The 20,790-nt window shown below is 41.5% G+C and overlaps 1 protein-coding gene across 1 annotated transcript; it reads right to left on the reverse strand.

Annotated features, from left to right (window-relative positions):
* Positions 1-117: 117 nt before the first annotated feature.
* frzb (frizzled related protein) lies at positions 118-18,149 on the reverse strand. Its single transcript, XM_042495253.2, has 8 exons — positions 17,765-18,149; positions 10,668-10,916; positions 7,232-7,267; positions 6,980-7,039; positions 5,852-5,917; positions 3,092-3,296; positions 2,827-2,890; positions 118-2,190 (listed from the first exon to the last, which is right to left on the reverse strand). The coding sequence occupies exons 1-8, from the start codon at positions 17,967-17,969 to the stop codon at positions 2,131-2,133; spliced, it is 945 nt and encodes a 314-aa protein (XP_042351187.1). The 5' UTR covers positions 17,970-18,149; the 3' UTR covers positions 118-2,130.
* Positions 18,150-20,790: the final 2,641 nt, after the last annotated feature.

A 20,790-nucleotide genomic window follows, 5' to 3' on the forward strand; every position in this document is an offset into this window, starting at 1 on the left:
AGATTTAATGAACGAGTTAATGTTGACAGCCATTACAATAGTGCATAAATGCAAAGTATCTGTGGGAAACCAGTGAGACCTTCCAGACAAAAACACCACAGACTAGAACTTCGACCATGTCGTCTAAAATCATGTTTAATGGTTCAAGCTGAAGAATCCAGAGTTCAAAATATCGGGTATAGTTTTCTGATAAAATAAGTGTAGTATTGAGTGTTAGTGTACATGATGGAGAGTTTGTTTATCACAGGCCGTGTTCAGACAGCAGGAAAAGCACAAACGTAATAATAAAATGATGGCTGAATTCCACTGCTTCAGTTTCAGGGTCCTGGTTTTGTTTATGCTGATTCACCGTCACACTGCCGTGTCTGACCGGGACGCCTGACTGAAACACAGCGACTGTTAATGGTATTGCGCCTCGTATCCACTGCACAGTTTGGCTCGACTCAACTCGCTTTGGGGCCCTCAGGGGAGGCTGGGGCCGCGTTAATCTGCCACCACATCATCTTTAATGTGACACTCGCTGAATCCTTTCATTGGCAGCCCAACAGATTAACTCCTGCAGTGGTCTACTGTGTACTTTGGCGCAGTGTACATAGTGCACGGCCTCGTTTTTCAGGCTGCCATTTTTAAAAATCAGTGTTGAGTGAATACATTTTCTTGCATTTGCTATGATTTGTACATAGTGAGTTTGTGCAGGATGTCACATCGCACAACTCTCTCTGACCATTCAATAGTCTGCAGGAATTTAAGTCAACCTCTTAGTATCAATTCAGGCGACTTTTTACTGATACCAAAAAATGAAAAAATAAAAATAAAAATCAGAGCGAAAACTATCAACCTCTGCCAACAGAAAACTCAGAACGAGCGAGTCGAGTTGTGTAGAGCCGTGCCACGAAGCGGAAATGCAGCATTAGTAACACGTGTTTTTCCTACTACGCCAAATCGAACTGTCTGCTATGAAAAAAAAACAAAAAACATTTTAAATATCCCTCACTCACCCAATATCCAACAGGAAATGCATCACAACAATAAAACAAGCAGTGTGTCTCAATAATGGTTTAAGTTGCACTTTTTCCCTTCAAAGCAAAACGTTTGTCAAATGACCAAATCAATTAAAATACACATTTTAAAGATGCATTTTAAAGATGTTTGCCAATTTTTGAGCCGTGTCTTGCTAAGTCGCTCATGCCTTTTCCCCATGTTGTCAGGTTTCAACAAAAACTGAATATCATACACTTTGTGAAGGCAGCGTTTACGGCTTAACTGTTGCACTGAGTTGCATTAGATTGCACAGGTGTACCTAATAAAGTGGCCACTGAGTGTAGATTTCCTGTCCGACAGTTTTTAACACGAACATTTTTCTGTTGTGATTGAGACCAGAGGAGGAGCTGGACCATGCTGCCCACGCTCTGCTGCTGCTGTTGCTCTGGTTGCTGTTGCTCTAGTTGCTCTGGTTGCTCTTGTTGCTGTTGCTCTGGTTGGTGTTGTTCTAGTTGCTCTGGTTGCTGTTGCTCTGGTTGCTTGTTGCTGTCTGAACACAGCTTGAATATCATTCTTTTTTTTTTTTTTTTTTTTGCAGAGTTCAGTAAAGTTAAAGTCGTGGCTACAGATTTACATCGTCCAAAATGTCCAAGTCCAAACGGCTTCAAATGTCCTCCGTCACATAGCCACGGCAACAAGGTCAACCTCCCGGATAATTAGAGGCTGTGACCACAGCGAGGAGCATTTGGTCCAAAAAAGTGTCATGTACATACTGCATGGCTGTGCGTAGGGTTTAGTACTACAGCTCTGAAGCTCCACCCCCTTCTTGTCTCAATTGAGTGCTTTAGGTGTACACACACACACACACACACACACACACACACACACACACACGCATGCGCACAGACACACACATGCACGCACACATGCACAAACTCACAAATACACACACACACACTAAAACGCACACTAAATACTGTTTGTGCAAAGAAAATAAAAGACAAATCTCAGACTGCAAACAGTCTGACGGATGAAGAGATGAACTACATTCAGCTACAACAGCCTGTGATAGTGCAATATCTACACACACACACACACACGCAAGCAAACACACATGATCACACACACACACGCACACACAGTCAGATCTCAGTGGCGACTCCGGCGCTGAGCTGCTCGGCCTTTCCCCTGCAGGACCTGATCCCATTTCTGGACACAAAGACAGACAGGAAGTCAAATTTCAGATCGGTGACCTCATACACAATAAGTTATGTTCATGATCTGTTGCCATGGTGATCTGTAGGATTTTTAGCACCTGTTTGATTGATTTATTGTAAAGGTGCAAGCGAAGCAAATTTTATTTAAAGTTAATGGGAGGAGTTAGGATTAGGTGTTTAAATGTTTCATGAAAGAGAATATTCCACTAACGCTCCCTTTTACATGCAGCCGTGTATATTAGTTTTTAATTTGCCCTAAAATGTTATTTATTATGTCAAAATATGGAAAAGTAGAACAGCTGGAGCCACTTGTTATTTTGCCTCCTTGCTTCAAAATGGACTTGCTCTCTCTTGAACAGGTCGCTGTTGTGATATTTGTGCATATCCAAAAAAAAAATGTTGATATCTATGCCGTTCATAATGTTTAAAGCCTCTGGGAACCCAAATTTCCGATCATACTAATGTTCAGATGGTGCAGCCGGCTGCATGTACGACAGTCAGCCTATAAAGCCTCGGCCTGTAGTGCTGCTGAAGAGACGCTGCTCTGAAACCAGCAGCGTGAGTGTGTTTTAGATTTAAAACTGCTGCTCAGAAACAGTGTGTGTGTCCGTTTGGATGTGAATCACACCTTGACCTTCTTGCCCATTTTGTCCTTCCACCTCTGAGCAATAGAGCCGTCAATCAGGAGCAACCTGCAACCACAAACACAGAGGGAGGTTTATTCAGAGAGGCTAGCGGTGCTACATTTAATCAGAGCAGCGTGTTAAACTGCGAGGAAAAAATACAAAACATCAGAGTTTAACTGGACGCACGCTTTACCCAGAAGAGCATCACGTTGGAGTCAAGTTGGTCGTCTATAACACACTTAAACTATCTGTTAACCGTACTCATACCTGGATGTCTCCTCGTTCTCGTAGCCCATGATGAGGTACTCCTCCCCGGGAGACAGAGAGGGACACAGGCAGGAGGAAGAGTAGTAGAGCGTCTGCGTCTCCTTGGGAATGTTGACCAGAGACGACTTGAGCACCTCCTTCACCTCCACCACCGCTGTGGGCTCCAGGCCGCGGTTCCTCACCTCCCTCACCCTGGCCCTGATCACTGAAGGAGAGTGTCATCAGCATATATGGAAACATTAAACTTTAAATCTTGAAACTTTTGTTGTTGTTTTGTTGTTTGTTGGATTTCTTAAAATGAGTCACTCTGAAAACTGCTGTCCTTGGTGCTGGAAAGACAGCTGGTTCTGATGTGGCCTTAAAAAACTCAAAGTTGGAGGTCGGAGTTTCCCAACTGGAATACCAAACTTCCAACCAACAAGCTCATCGAACACCACGGCAGACTTTAACAAAAAACATGGCTGACAGTGAGAGACTGATGTGTCCTTGAGGAGTTTACACATAATTAAGCCAACACACATATAAACAGCTCACAGCAACTTCGTACCGTACGGTCTCTGGCTTCTGTTTAATATTTAGTGTGAGTCCGGACTCAAATACTCGACTATTCAGGTATTTGTTAATTGGGTATGTATTCGGTTTTTAATTTAGGCTTTTGGATATTCTTTTTCTTTGTTTGGGATACTGCTGATAGACTTGCTATGGAGCCAAGAAAATGGTGTTCAGGACAGCCCTAATCTAGTGTTGCCAAAAAATGACCCATCGTTAGCACGTAATGCCGCTGTCACGCTGAATGTCCCGCTAAACATCCTGCTGAGGGTCTAAGGACAGAGGGATGTCCAATACTGTAAAGCCCTCTGAGGCAAACTGTGATTTGTGGTAACGGCCTTAATAAAAAGAAACTGAATTGAATTGAACTAAATGTCCCGCTGAGCTAGTTCAAATTTTAAAACTGAAAACGAATAATTGCAAATTCGCATTGAGCATTCAAATCTGATTCGACTGGCATAATTCGGGTACAGCCCGCGTGCCCAACCTCTGGTCCCGCCCCGGTTAACACCGTTAGCTCTGTCACCACTGCTGCTGGTGTTTAACACTGTTTGTGGAGTTAGCACCAGTTGCTGTTACCCGCCGGCTTGAAATTGGTGTCCAGACATCTTGTAAGGTCTGAACTTTGCATAGAGCCCCTTTACGTTCCTTAAGTGTCTTGTAGTTGTTCTCATTTAAACTGGACACGAGTAATCCTCAGCTACCAGTGACACCAAAAACCAGGACTCCATCCCATCTGACTCCACCTCTGTCACAAAACCTGCTGTTATCCAGAACACCCAACAGCCGCAAACCAGGTAAACCTTCACTGTTTTTCTTAGAAAGAACTGAAAAGGTACGAGACTGCGAGAATGAAGCATCGTTATTATGGCACAGAGAAAAGGTGCACGCTGCAGCGATGGAGGAGAAACCAGCACAGCCAGAAACATTGTGATGTAGCAGGTTGGAGTCAACAGCAAAACCGGCGTTAATTAGCAACGTGAGAACGCCAGCAGTCAGATTATACAGACCATCATGACGTGCCGCCACGCTTCACTGAACTCTTGTAATTATATCTGAATATTTTGAAAGTGAGCTCGTTTTTAATGACGGCTGGAAAAAAAAAATCTAAAATCTTCCCCAAATGGATCCTGTGGCCGAAGGCATTAGTGAGCTCCAGAATTCCACATGGAAATCTCTGCTGGATTTGCCAAATCATCTGGAAAAGCCTTTCTGGGCTTTTAGCTTTAGTGTGTCTAATTCAATCTGAGTAACCAAACGGCCTCGGCACCGAAATCTTTCCCTCGACACGGGATAGGAAAACAAGTCAGAGAGAAAGAATCCGCTGAAGAGTTTCGTGACACATCAAAGATTTTTTAACACAGAACAGTTAGTGAAGTGATGCGGACTAAGACTTGATATCTCACGTGATGATTTGCTGATGTTCAGACCACATTATCACCTGAAAAACTGATTTTTGGTGCCAGTTGGCCCCCCAGCCATTTTCTAATTCACAATAAAACTAAAGTGAGTGACACTGAGAATGGTATTTTTAGTATACATGAGCTGCCAGAGTGCATAAAGTAGCATCCAAAAAAAAGTGTCAGCGTAGGATCCCCCACACCTGACAGAGGTCCAAGCCAAGACCCCAGTGTCCTAAAATCCTGCAAATGTCCTAAAATCCGAGAATCATCCTAGAACTTGAACAACTTCCTAAAATCCGAGAAACAACAAAAATCCTAGAAATTTCCTTAAATCCTAAAATTGTGCTAAAATCCTAGACACCGCTGCAACTGGCCTCCTGTCATTTTGCAAAGCAGGCTGCGTATCGCTGCCCTGAAGCTTTGATTTGGGAAGTTACCAAAAACCCAGTTAAAGCAAGTTGCAAATACAAGTTACTGTTCTCATAATCACAAATATTCCAGGTTTCTGGTGAACTTCTGTGTTTGTTTTATTATAAGAAACATTAACATGAAATAGAAAACATCCTGAACACTGCAGAAATCGTCTCCGAGCTGCAGACTGACCTTTGATTCTCAGCGGGGTTAGCAGTAATGGAAACACTTTCAGGGGAAGGATTTACTGCTTAGATCAACAACTTTATTAGATCATCTCATACAAAGATGACAGATATTTTCTCAATATATCAGCAGGTATTCATTTTTACATCCGCGTCCCGCTAAAATAAATTATCATATTTGCAAAAACTTGAAAAAGTCCGAGCTAACTCACCATAGTTGTAGTTGTTCTTCACGTAGGTCTTTTGGCCCATTTTGACTGTCTTACACCTGCAGCGATCTACACACACACACACACACACACACACACACACACACACACACACACACACACACACACACACACACACACAAAAACAATCAAACAAACACAAACGGTTCAGGCTGCACCTACTTACAAGTCCATTCAACTCGACTGAATTTGTCACTTTGAGTTCATGTCACGTGGGACGGATACTAGAGATGGAAAAGAGTCACATGTTCATGTCTTGATCACGTTAACTCAAAAAGGCTGAACAGTGTTTCCGAAATAATTAAAATCTATGCATGGTGCCAGCTGACGACGAGGGGAGGTGAGGGGTTTGGCAAACTTTCCATTTTCTATTCTTTTTTTTTGTTTCTTTTGTGTGTCCCTTGTATCATTTTGTGTCCCCTCTCTATATTTGGAGGTTTCTGCAGGTCCTCAGGCATAACTCTATTGATTCAATCAGAACACATCAGATCACATCGATGGATGAGAGGAGCAGCTGCTGCAGAAGCGAGTGAAAGCAAACTTTAGACCCCAAAGAATAAACCAGTTCAGTTTCACTTTCACTGCACCTGGCGCTCTGCTGCTCCTTCTGTGTCCAGAGTATGCTCCGTGCTCCGACAGCGTGATGCAATGAATAACCAAACAGTATAAATATTCAATAGTGCTCCGAATACTTGGCCCAGCTCCAAAAATACAACATGTATTTCTGGTGGCAGATGCTTTTCGATTGCAGGCTAGCTAACTGACATATGGACTGTGGTTATAAGGAACATTTTCATCAGGAGCCAACCTCAGCCAAAATCCACATAGTTTAAAAAAGTAACATCAGACAAATGATTGTATTTATTGTGTTATTGTGTCAGAAAAATAAAGACAGCTGGAGAACAATGACATTTTTGTTGTTCATATTTTTAGGTCTCATATTAACTCAAACTGCATGATATTTAATGTAAAAATACGAGAATGGTATTTTCTAAATCTCTGCAAGAAAATGAATTTAGATTTCCCAAAATGCTGACTTATTTTATCACCTTCCTCAGAGGAGAGGCCTGAACTGGAACAGCGGGAGAGACAGGTAAACAGACACATTACCTCCGTTGGGTCCTCTGCAGTGGAGGTTGCTGGAGTCCATTGGGAAGTCTGGACTGGATTCTGTCAGAGGATCAAACCCAGAAAAGCATACTGGTTAAACGGGACATGCATGTTAGTGAGAAATACAGGATCTCCAGACACAAGTCTGACTGTGTTGTTGCTCTGACTGAGATGGTATGTTTGTTTTATTCACCCCAATTCTAGGAAAGCAATCTGAGCGTGGGCAGAGAAAAGGTCAAAGGTCAGCCTCACCTGGGTTACACCTGGCTGGGTCCTGGTAGTATGGATCTGCAGAGACAGAGAGGCAGCGGTCAGCGTCAGAAATCACAAATACTGAACCATGCTGCCGTTTAAACCAGATGCTCTTATGTCCCATCACAGCGTCCCCCAGAGACTGCTGCGTTTATTTCAGAGCAACATGAATGTGAAACAACAATTAACGGTGTTCATCTGGGCTCGACGGGTTATTGGCCTGAAAGATTACTGGCACCCATATTTGGTATTTTTGGATGATCTGTATCAGCATTTTATTTTAATAATCGCCAATAAAACTGATTTAAAAACAAAACAACAAAAAAAAAACCTGGGCCGAAACTTCTGCTTCGAAAACCTCAAGGCTATTTTTATTTAGTTTTTTTTAAAAATTAGAAAACCAAAGAAAAATAACATGAAAAAAGTAGATGACCCCAACAACATCTTTCTCTCGCTTCTTTAAAGATAGCTTTTTCATAATTTTGTGCAAATTGCAGAACAGTTTTTGTCAAGCTACTTGTGGCTTTTTTTTCTGGGGTTTTTGAAAGAAAGCAAAACATTTTGCTCAGATTTCAAAGGTTTAAATAAAGTGAGGTTCAGCTTTTAAAGAATGAACGTTTCATGCAAACACCGCTGCCGTGTAAACGGCCGTTTAGTTTGGCCGCAGCAGATTCAAACAGACGCAGCTCGTCGAGCTCAGAGCGGCTGCAGCAGCTTTCCATAGAAAAAGAAGCTCGCTGACGGCTGCACTTCGCTGCTGCTTGGTGTGTTTTTGGCGTCACATGTCCAGGGGGAGCTCGTAGTAAAAACCGGCCTCTGTGTGCGTGAGCGGAGCCTCACAGAGCTGCCAGACTCACAGTCCTGTTTATTCATCACCTGTTCTCACCTGCAGAGATTACTCTGCTTTGGGTTTGACTTTGTGACTGCAGAGTTTTGCTTTTGGCACGAGCAGAGAACGAAGGCAAACTGCTTTAGATTTCTGCTCCGCTCAGAAACAAACTCTCAGTCTGGAGACCGTCCGCTGAAAATCACTTGAACGACCGGAGCGATCTGCCCTGGCTGAACCTCAGCAAATCAACAACTCACACCGAGGGAAAATCCCCAAACCCCGCTGAGCCGAGCCGAGCCGGGGCCTCGCCGAGATACGTGGGCGTATCGTTATGGAGGTCGAGGGGATTGAGATGAGTTTTTTTTTCAGGACTCGCTGGTCCGGGGCCTGTTTAAAGAAGCAGAGGACAGTGAGGGTTTTATTGAGTGTAAAACGAGTGGGCCGCCTGTATCAAGGAGCTCTTTGAGAAAGTCAGTGGGAGTGAAGTCGGAGGGGAAATGACTCACGCTATCTGTTGGGAGACGGAGCAGAAACAAACTGCTGAGAGCAGAAACACGATAGAAAACACAGATAGGGCTCAGCTAAGCAGGGAAAGTGCTTCCTGATGGTCCGTGTTTTTCACTGGACAGAGTCAAATATGCAGAAGTGGCCTCCGTGTTGACAAGTTTACAGAGTTTGTGACATTTAAGAAGTCGCTGATATCAGACTAAACGTGAATATCAGAGATGGGTGTGTGCGGGTGCTCCTCTTCCTGTTCCCTGTCCATGATCTGTAACTTTAATAAGAGACCGACACGTAATTAATTCTGACTTTTTCCATATTTTCCTTTTCAGTAAGAATATATTATTACTATGGAAGTTTTGTGAAGACTGCTTCTATCAGTTTCAGGTAAAAACAGAAGCAATATCGTAATAATCTGATATATGGATGATGAATTCATAACTCTCATTGTTGTTGGACAAACAGAAATGTAAAACATCTTTAACTGCCTTGTTGCTGAAGATGCGACAGTATATGAAACTTGACTACAACCCCAAAAAGTTGGGCAAAAGGAAACACAAAAAAATCTTCTAAATTATCTTAAATTATGTTAAAATAAATAAATAAAAATAAAAGACATTAGACAATATATTTGTATTAAAATTTAGTGACAGCTCATATCTTCTGTTTCATCTCTAATGTACTTTATCTTTTAAAATGTATGATGATGTAACAGAGTACATAGAGTACATTACTTTTAATATTTACAGAAACGCGGCTGTGCGGTATCACGGTATACCACGGTATTTAGAAATCCCAAAGGTATTTTTTTTCAATACCATCATACATACAGGCACTCCTCTTTCTGTTTAAGTAATTGTATGTATTGCGCAGCATGCACCGCCAGAGCTCAGTCTGCGGTCTGTCCTGGTGGGACAGGCAGCTGAGCTGAAAGACAAAGCGACACCTAGTGATGGAGGGAGAAGTTACAGGACGGTAAACAGCCGGCGGCCAGCAGGCAGAGAGAGCGTGGGGAATAACGGCGCATTTTCTTTTACATCTAACTTAGCGAATACAGGATTCATTTCAACCAAAATGGAGCTGATGATTTTTGGAACAACAGACTGGATATGATGATGGACAACATGAGAGCTCCCCCCAAGTGTATCTTTTCAATCTGCATCGCCCCCTGGTGTCTGTCTGCAGTATAACTCATAAAGCCCGCCCCTCCATGTTAGTGAACGGGCCGAACTAAAAAGTCAGTGTACACACCACATAAATGTTTCCCAAAGATGGTTTCTGTCACTGAAGGTAGTTCTCATCCCCCTGATGTTTGTTCAAGTGTTTGTTTTTAAAAGTTTGCTTTTAATGAGTTATTAAACTACATAAAAAGAGGATTTTCCGCCATGATTGGCAGCTGTGACAGCCAATCCGTGTGCTCACATTCAATGGAGCTGCTCATGACTGGTCTAACGGGTGTTTTATCGGGAACTCCTCCACCGCGGATATCGCTACTGCGCAGACTCCGCCTCTCAGTGACATCACCCTCGCATGATGGCAACATCTGTATCTCGGTCTACAGTCTTTGGCTGAACAGTGGACCTACTAACTAGATTACTAGGAAGATTAACCACGACGGTTTGTGTTTTATGACGAGTTTATGAGGCAATTAAGCCTCGTCACTCTTCGGTGACCGAGAGAACGTTGAATTCAAAAGGTGTACAGTTGTATTTCTTTGTTTAATAAGGAAAATAAGTGTGAGAATATTCCTTTTATCAATATTTTGAGGGTTTCTATTGTGTTTGTATAAAAAGCTGAAAATAAGTAGAACCGGGGTTAATGCTGCACACTTTTCATACACCGTATACCTCTATGCTGTAAGTACATATATTAGGTATAATGTGCACAGTATGTGATTTTGGCAGCAGCACAAAGTTGTACATTTTGCCCCTCAGCTACACGAGCTCAACACAACACTTCCTTTTTCTCGTTTTTTACTTCGACCTCAAACCCTTGTACAAACAGTCAACATGTTTTTGACAAAAATACAACCTCAGGTGCCTTTGGATACAAATTCCACACATAAATATAAAGGTGGTGATATTAATAATAAACATGGAGTGCTACCTGGTCCCTCTGCCTTGACGATGGCCTCCGGTGAGATGCAGACGCCGCGGTCGTACAGCGGCAGCTCGCTGCAGGCCAGGCTGTCGGGCCAGCTGTGGTTGTAGCGCTTCATCACCGGCTCGCAGCCGTACTTGGCCCGTTCGCACACCGCCTTGCACGGTTTGATGGGCTCGTGCTGGAAGTCGATGGTGCATATGGGAGCGTACATGGCGCACAGGAAGAAGAGCAGGTCTGGACTGCAGCCGGTACCTGGAAAACACCGACAGGCGCGTTACCACGAGGGCTTTTCTTTTTTTACCCTTTGAAACACGGAACAACAACATCAGTTTTCTTGGCTTTAAATTGCATTTAAATCTTTAAGACCTGACAAAATTGCTTCTTCTTCTTCTTGAAAACATCGCAAAAAAGGCAATGAGCAGTTTGCCCCACAAATCACAAGAAATTACAAAAAGGTGACCTGAAAAAAAAAAGACCTGAAAATAAGTTTTAATAATATAAATATAAAACTTTGTAACATTTATTAAGAAATCAAGCCAGTTTGCTCAGGTTTCAAAGGGTTAATCAACCAATGAGGATGAATTTGGTGAAGCTTGAGTTAAAGAAACTTTAAAGTACTTTGAAATACTTTTTAAAAAAATGAACTACAATATTTTTGCTTCTCCTGTTTTTGGACATATCTGGGGGAACACGGTGTGTGCTTCAGGCCTGTGTGGGGATGGTTGTCATGGCGGCGGCTGACTGACGTTACAGAGTCCTCCTGCTCTGAGGGCAAGGGGACGGTGCGTTCAGGGACATCTGGATAACCCAAACAGGACTAAAGCTGACTGCTACCCTGCTGTGGGTTTCCCAGGACGGGACCAGAAAGAGTTCAGGCCTGTAGAGGAGGACGCGGGTGTTTTTTTTCTGAGGTTTTGGCTGCACGGCTCCACAAAGGAGTCACAGAAATACTTTGAACTTGTGACCTGAAACGGCTTCCTGGTTTCTGGCCTGCAGGTCTTTCATTAGGACATTTTTCTGGTTAGAGCTCATTGCCTTTCCACTTTCCCTCTCCTCTCCTCCGACCGCAGCTGAGCGCCAGCCAATACCTAAATGTATTTATTGAAGGCAGGCGTGTACGCATCATGAAATATGTCTGCAGTTAACGAGGTCGTCCACATGCCTTTACGTTCGCTTTACAGTAAAAGATTTAAAAACGGGTCCGTGCCACAAAGCCCCGAGCTCGGCACAGAACGCTGATGACTGTGACCACAAACATTTACATTATGCAACAAGTTAGATACAGTTAGATAACTCACTGCTGAGTCCATGTGAATATCGCAGCTGCAATTTAACCCTTTCAGATGCCTTTCACAAGTATTTGCACCCGTGAACCACGTGCAAATTGTTGTTCATTTTTTCCCCAAAAACATGGGAAAAAAGGCAATGAGCAGCTTGGTAAGACCTGTTCCAAAAGCAACAAGAAATTAGCAGAGAAATTATTTTTAAAAAGCTAGAGGAAAATGTGATGGATTATTTTTACATCTTATTATCATAATTACATATTTAAAACTATGTTGCAGGAATTTTATATTTAAAGCACATTTTCCAGATAATTTTCTTCAAAAAAAAAACAAAAAAAAAACTTCATCTTCTTACTGTTATTATTTTACTTAATTTTACTAATTCCTTGCTTATTTCTGGGTCATTTCTTCCTTCTTCCCATGTTTTTGCTCACATTTCATGTATCAGAGGGTTAAATATAATCATGAAAAGCACAGTGATACACAGCTTTTCCACATGAATAAAATAAATACAGAAAACAATATTAGCAGCACCTATTTAGATAAATAAAACGATAAAATACGTGAAAATATAACTCATAATAATATATCCGCGTTAAACATGAAATCTTATCAGTGTGGAAACAGTTTAAACTGATTCACTGAATCAGCTTCCTGTTTAAATACAGGAAGTGTGTAATATTTGTTTCCTACAAAGAAAAACATCAAGATAAAGAAAGTGAAACGAGTCTGTACATTGTAAAAAAAAACCTGGTAACTATAAAAGCGTTTGCAGGTGGAGATAGTGTTTGTGTACCAAACGTGCAGGTTTGCAGAGCAGCGTTATGAACTCAGCTTATCAAAAAACACACACACAGATTTTGATATTCAGTATCAGCTGACATTTAAGGAAGAAAAGTTTCTGCTGGAAGAGAAAACACAAAGAAATAAAGAGAAAACGGTCGCCAGTTTCAGTCTGTTAAATGTTCAAATGTAACTGACTAAATGCTTTGACACGTTTGATTAATCTGAATCTTCTGCATATAAATTCACTTTTATAGCTGCAGACCTGAAACAAAAGCTGCGATATTTGAAATGACGTGGAGGCAGAGATTTCAACAGACGGATCATTTAGAACAAAACTGCCTGCATGGTTAAAATAAAAAGAGTGTTTTTATGATTTAGGTGAACTTTTAATAGTCAGGCCGTTTGCATCTAATGATCAGATTTGATTTTATTACCTTCTGGACTGAAGTGTAAAACAAAGGTTTGGCAGCAGTGCAGCTGGACGGAGCGGCCCTCCTTCATAATGACCCGACAGTAAAACAGCCTCAGCTCAACACAACAAAGAGCCAATACACACCGAATAAATATACACCGAATAAACCTTTAAACTCTGGATTTTACCCTCGAAAATGGCAATACTACAGTATCACATCTGCTCGGTCTACCAACTACGTCCTGACTGAAATATCTGGATAACCTTTGCACGGATTTCTATGAAATTTTGTGCAGATATTGACGGTCCTCAGAGGATGAAGCATGCCGACTTTAGTGATCCTCTGATGTTTCCTCCAGCGCCACCTGCAGGCCGACTCTTCTGGAGTCTCAGTGAAATATGATAATATTAAAGTGCTTCTCTGTGACTTGTAACATCAGGTCAAAATTCCAGCGTGGCCACGACTTTTCTTTATGATCAAACACGTGCAGAGATAACGACGTTCAGCTCTTTACGGTCTTACGGTCTACGGTCACGTTTGGACGAGGACGGCAAAACTACACACGGAAAAGTCTTCGCTCATCTGTGTTCATATGAAAACACTGTGAGAACAATCCTCGTGCACACGAATCCACAACAACTGAAAATGCTGCAGTCTGCACGCCAGGCCAGGAGTTGGCGAGGCAACTTTGTACTGACACACCATAGAAGAAGACCACGCGCCTGCACATGAAGGCGTTCTTCCACCATTGAGTATAAACAAAGAAGAAGACGATTGTGACGCACGCACAAAAACCGACAGCGTTAATAATCTCAGTGGAGTCAGCAGCACAAACACAGCTCAGCAGGACGCCATCGTTGTTATTGTTGACCTCCTGCTCGCCGCGGCTGTTTGTCTGAAACGTAATGCGCGACGTGCGGCCGTGACGTCACAGTTCAAAGTTCAAAAGACTACACGCTGGAACCTGGTTTCAAAAGTTTGGGTTTACAGACCAAAACGCCGTTGTCATGTGAACGCAAGGCCAAACCGCAACAAAAAGTTTAACGTTTCATGCAAGAACCGCTGCCGTGTAAACGGACCCTAAACCAGGACAGTTAACCCCGTAAACACGAAACCACGACGGCTCAGTCACTGTGAGCGCGCCGCTGAGTGTGTGTGAGCGCAGAGAGCTGAAACTGTAAAACATGACGCGTTTACTGTGAATTCAACGGGCAGGTTCTGAAGAGACGCCGCAGAATTATGATTCAGCCTTTTTTTTCTTTTAGTTGGTGGTTGTAAAAGATCCAGAGGAAGAGGAAGAGGAAGAGGAGGAGGAGGAGGAGGAGGAGGAGGAGGAGGAGGCGTGATAAGAGATGATGAAGGTCTGAAGAAGTGTGAAGGTATGATATTGACACACTGACATGCCGTCTGCTCTGCTGACCTGAGTAAAGGGTTAAAGGTTTTCTCATGATGTTTTGAAACTGTTATTTCGGTGTTAAAAAGAATGACGGATAATAAATGAATGATCTTTATCTTCCTTCTGTGATGCTGCGTGACCACAGGAAAGACGGCCGAGGCAGGACGACACGCTGCCACAGAAAAAAAATATAAAACATTAGCAGGAGGAATTGTTGCTTCAGTTATTTTTTTAAGCAAAAATGTGAAATATTTGTTTGTTCCAGCTTCTCGAGGTCTGAATTTTGTGCTTTTCCCTTCTTATCATAGTAAAACATGACATTTCATGACATCGCCGTTTACCGTTAGAAACTGCAGGCAGGTTTCCATTACAGATTTGCACAAAACTCTGCTTCTCCATGGCGATGGATGTTCAAACATCAGCAGCTTTATTTCTATTGCAGCCACCAAATTAGCCGTCATCATTTCCAGAGCGGCCACGTATGAGGGATTTCTGGGAGATGTAGTCCACGATTTCACAGAGGAAGGTGGATTCAAACTTTCTCAGAGTGATGTGATGCAGTAACAGCTCTTGCAGCTCCTGCCCGACATTTATCATGTCAACTATAAAAGCCAAAAAAGATTTCAATTGCAGTTTTTGCAAAATATGGCTTTTCTGAATCGCCTGAAATACCACCTCATGCGAGCGTCGAAACTTTTTTGTGATAAATGGGAGTTTTTTTCCCAAAATTGACATGTTTCCATTAGGCGTGTTTTATATTTGCAATGTGCACAGTTTAAAGGGTTAATGGAAACCTGCCTTCTGATGCCTTTCCATTTTAAGAAGATCAATATCTTTGCAGATACTCAGTCATCTCAAATAGAAAACTGGATTTTGGTTTGTGTTTCCAACATTCTTCCTCTAACTGATCTGACCGACCGAAACGTTCCTCGGGACGGAGATTGGCGGTGTGATCGTCTTGGATCTAAAGTCAAACCAGAAACCAACATCGTGCCGCGACTCTGACCAGCTCTTCAAAACACGGCTGCTTTATCACCGCCTGCTGCTGCAGGAGCCAAGCTTTTCTTCCTTCTTGAATAAACTCAATCAGAATGATGGTTTCCACAAAAATGTTTCCATGATTTCCAAGTGAACTGATGGTTTAAGGTTTCGTGGAGTTCAGAGCAGATTCAGACGCTTTTATTTCTCCTCTGAGTAACAAACAGGAGAAGAAGAAGAAGCCGCGGCAGCTACATCATGTCGAATCTGTCAGTTTATGTCAAGACAAGGTTCAGTTCACCCAAAAAAACAAACAGTATCTTTTTTAATTTAGTTTTGGCTCAAATAGTCTGTTTTTAAAATGTATTTCTCTGAGATTTCTGCCTAAACTCTGATAAAATGGTTTATTCAGTTTGCAGTGTTTGCAGCATTAAAATGTCACATTTTAAAAATCACATTTGAGAAGTAAATTAATCCAGTTTCTTAACCCTTTGAAACCTCAGAAAGTTGGTTTAATTTCTTACAAACACACGTGGAGAAGACATCGAGCAACTTAACAAAAACATGCTCCAAATTCAAGAGTTAAGAAAACGCTTCAAGAAAATTACCTGAAGTTAAGCAACAAAAAAAGGGAAACAAAAAAGCCGAAACATATAAACAGGCAAGAAAATGGCCAAAAAGTGCTGAAAGTAACAAAAAGAAAAGAAAAGAGTATATTTCCTATGATTTATTATTTTTTTATGTAACAAAATTGTAAGTATAAAATTATCATAGTTTTCTTGGCATTTCTTCCCTGTTTTTAGATAGTTTTCTAATAAGTTTTATTTTTTGGGTAATTTTCCTGTAACATTTAACTAAGTTTATCATTTTGAAAAAAAAAAACAAAAACCAAAAAACCAAACAACTAATTTTCTAAAGTTTCAGTAGATGTAATATCTTGTGAAAGGTGCCTGAACGCAGCACAGTAAAACTGATTTATCCAGTTTAGATGTTATTTAAATTTTATTCATCATTATTTGAGTGATCATGTGTTGTGTTTCAGGTTTCACTGTCTGCCTCAGAGATGCTCCTGTTTGTGCTTTATGATCAAAATAATCCAGATCGATTTTTTAGTGATGAATTTATTTGGCTCTCAAAGTCATTAAAGCTGCTTGTTTCAGAGGCTGTGTGATAGCGAGGAGCCAATTAAAATAATAGAATTAGTGCGTTAAATATTACAGAAAATGAATCAGGAAGCTTTGTGTAACACCTCGGTTGAGAAACTACGGATGAAAAATAGCCTCCTGGCTAATTCTGGCACTTAATACCTTGTGTATTCACTTATTTGCACTGTCCCTTTTAAATAAAAACCTAAATGTATTAAAATATTTTATTTATTTATTTATTCAAAATTCTGTCAAAAAAAAGAAAAAAAAATTTAAATGTGAACTTCGGGCTGCTTGTTTTAAGAAGATTAGAAAAATAAAATCACTTTAAAAAAATGTGAATTATTTAAAAGAAAGAGTTGTAAAATGTCCTGAAAAAATATATAAAAATGAGAACTTCAGGCTGCACGTTTAACAGGAGAAATGGTGAAATGAAAAAAAAAAAAAATCACTTTAAGGATCTTAGTAACTCTTTCTGTTGAATTATGTATCTTAGAGTCATTTTATCTGTTTTTTTATTTTACCATTTCCCATTTATGCAAGACGTACAGCCTGAAGTTCACATTTTTATACGTTTTCCCCCTTTCAGGACCTTTTACCGTGTTAAATAATTCACACATCTTTAAACAAGAAAATAAAATAATAAAAATGTGAACTTCAGGCTGCATGTTTTACACAGAGGAATACAATTAAATTAAGAATTATTTGGCAGAAAGAGTTGTAAAAAGACCCCTAAAAAGAAAAAAGTTTAAAAATGTGAAATTCAGACTGCATGTTGTGCAAAGAGGAGAAATGGTAAGATTATTTAAAAAAATCAAACAATTTAAGAATTTCGACTTATTTGACAAAAACATCTGTAAAAAACGAGCTGTAAAAATGTGAACTTCAGACTGGTAAAATGGTAAAATATTTATCAAAGCACAGTTTAAAAAGTGTGAAATATTTAACAGAAAGAGTTTTTCTTAAAGAAAAAAAATCACGACATGAGTGAGGATAAAGTGCACACAGAGTCTGATTTAAACTTTTTGCGTGTAGAGTCAGTCCGTGAATGCATCAGTCACTTAATTAAAGAGTTAATTAGCAGTTTAATTAAACTCACCCAGCAGCCCCTCGAACTGCTCGATGGCCAGCACCGCGTTGTCCTGCGTGCTGTGGTGGAGGTGGTTCGGCATCTTGGTCATGTTCCACGGCATGGACCGGCACAGCGGGATCCGCACCGACTCGCAGGACGCCGCCCGGACCGCAGCCGGCCACAGGGCGCAGGACACGGCCAGCAGAGACACGGAGAGTCCCGGGGAGAGCATGTCGGCGGTGGGTTCGCTGTCGGTGCTGCGGCGGAGTGTCGCTCACCGTCGGTGCGTTAAATCCAGAGAAGGACGCGATTTCGCGGCTGATTGGTGCTTTTCTGCCGCTGCTGTCCGGACTGCAGGCAGCTCGAGGAAGCGGGAGGAGCTGCTTTCTTATTCAGACTTTCACCTCCTCCTCCTCTTCCTCTATCCCTCCTTCTCCACCACTCCCCTCCTCCTCACCTCTCCGCTTTCCTCCTCTTCGTCTTCCTTCCTCCTCCTCCTCCTCCTCTCTTATCCTCCGTGCGAAAAGATAGATTCCTTTTAGATGAAAAGTCAACACCAGTAAATCCGCTAAAAGCTCATAGATGTGTGTGTCGTTACATCTCATGAAGTCACATCAGTTACTGGAGTAAAAGTACAAATGCAACAGTGTAAAAATACTCCATTACAAGTAAAAAGTCATGCACTCATTATACTCAAGTTAAAGTAGTGCAAAATTTACTAAGTACTACGAAGTATCAAAAGTAGAAGTACTTGTTCTGCAGAATAATATATATACACACACACACACACACACACACACACACACACACACATGTTTAAATCATTGTAAAACCTTTTGTGTCTCTTTGCAGTTCATTTGCATCCTTTTGTAATCTTTCGGTCTTTTTGACCACAAAATGTCACTCGAATGAAAATGCAGCAGCTGGTCAGGACGTGTTTTTTTGAGGGACATTTAGTGGTTGTTTTGTGTCACCCTTTGTCATTTTGAGTCTTTTTTTTTGTTATTTTGTGCTGCTTTGTAGTTGTTGAGTGTCTCTTAGTGGTCATTTTGTGTCTCTTTGTGGTCATTTTGTGTCTCTTGTAGATTTTTGTGTATCCTTGTGGTAACTTTGTCATGCTTTGTAGTTGTTTTATGTCACTTTGTAGTTATTTTGTGTCTCCTTGTGGTTGGTTGCTTGTTTTTGTTGTTATTTTGTGTCTCTTTGCAGTAACTTTGAGTCACTTTGGAATCTTTCATGTCTCTTTGTGGTCTTTTTGACCCTCTGACTGGTCGGTGTGAGTTTATTTGAGCGGCATTTTGTGCTTAAATGCCACAAAATAAATAAATCTACCTTCTACCTTCTTCTCCATTTTTTGTCTCCTTGTCATCCTTTTGTTTATCCTCGTGGATGTTGTATGTTACTCTGTAGTAGTTTGTGTCTCTTCGCAGTTGTTTTGCCTGATTTTGTAGTAATTACGTGTCTATTTGCAGTCCCTTTGCGTCTCTTTGTAATCTTTCGGCGTCTCTCTGGTAGGTAAATGTGAATTCTAGTGAATTCAAACCGGCTTAATGTTAGTAATATTCTCACACTTGTTTTCCTTATCTAACAGAGAAAAACACCTGTCCACCTTTTGAATTCACCTTTCTCTCCGTCACAGGAGACTGAAGAGGATTAATTTCCTCGTTAACTCATCATAAAACACACTTCACTAAAACTGGACAGAAACAAACCGCTGTGGTTGCTCTTGTTTGTAATCTAGTCAGAAGATGAAGTGAGCGCTTCCTCCGCACCGCTTTTGGAAAGATGTCCAATTATTATGCACAAGACTACATTTCCCATAATGCCCTGCAGGAACACTGCTGTCCCGTTACTATGGCAACCCCCTGCCCTTAACACACAATTAACTGCTGCAGTGTTTCAAAAATAAATGAACTCCTTAAACTTCTGTTGACCAGTGAGGTGACTGACAGTGATGTAACCGATGACCTTTGACCCCGGTGAACTCTTGGCATCAACCGCTCCGTTATTGGTCCATTAAACCTGAATATGACGCTGCAACCTGTGTGTGTGTGTGCGTGTGTTTGATAGCAGTAATGGTTGTCAGATGTTGGAGGAGCTTCCCATGTTAGGGTTGAGTTACAGCCAACACACACACACACACACACACACACACACACACACACACACATACACACACACACACACACACACACACGGTCTCTCCGGGTTTTCTGACTCATGGATCAACATGCAGAAAACCGAGTCAGCACTTTCCCCTCCATCCCTCCTTCTCTCTCTTCTCTCCCCCTCTTTCTTTTTCTTTTTGTTCTCCTCGTTCTCATGATTTCATCTCTCGAGTGTGTTTGTGTTTCTGACGTAAAAGCTGCTCACATTTGGCAGGAAAATCTTATCGCTGGAACACACACACACACACACACACACACACACACACACACACACACACACACACCTCATGCACTCTCCTCTCCTCTTTTCTCCTGTCCTTGTCTTCTCTCATTTTTCTCCTTTTTTCTCCTCTCCTTTTCTCGTTTCCTCTCTTCTTTTCTTTCTAAGAGGCAAAACAAACTTCTGTAGAAACCTGACCTGTATATGCGTGTGTGCATGTGTGTGTGCCTGTGCATGTGTGTGTGTGTGTGTGTGTGTGTGTGTGTGTGTGTGTGTGTGTGTGTGTGTTGTGGGGAATGAAAAGGTCCAATTTCAGCCAGAAAACTGTTTCTCTCTCTCTCTCTGTATGTGGAAATATTCTTGGAAACTACCAGAATCTTTTCCAACATAAATAAGACTGCAGCTGTCCACACACACACACACACACACACACACACACACACACACACACACACACACACAGAGGACTGAAAGTAATCTACAACAATTACAGATTTTGCTACAGAGCTTTAACGTGGAGCTGCGGTTTGTCCTGAGGGCGGAGCGGGACCAAAAGCTCATATTAAATATTAAAAGAAGACTCCACAGATTTAGCTTTGCACTCCCGTAACATCGTTGAACTCACGATGGACATTTTATTCCCAAAAACTCTTCCTCCCTGTCAG

Source organism: Plectropomus leopardus, chromosome 10, assembly GCF_026936395.1.
Source record: "Plectropomus leopardus strain MGB_pleo_1.0 chromosome 10, ASM2693639v1, whole genome shotgun sequence".
NCBI lineage: Eukaryota > Metazoa > Chordata > Actinopteri > Perciformes > Serranidae > Plectropomus > Plectropomus leopardus.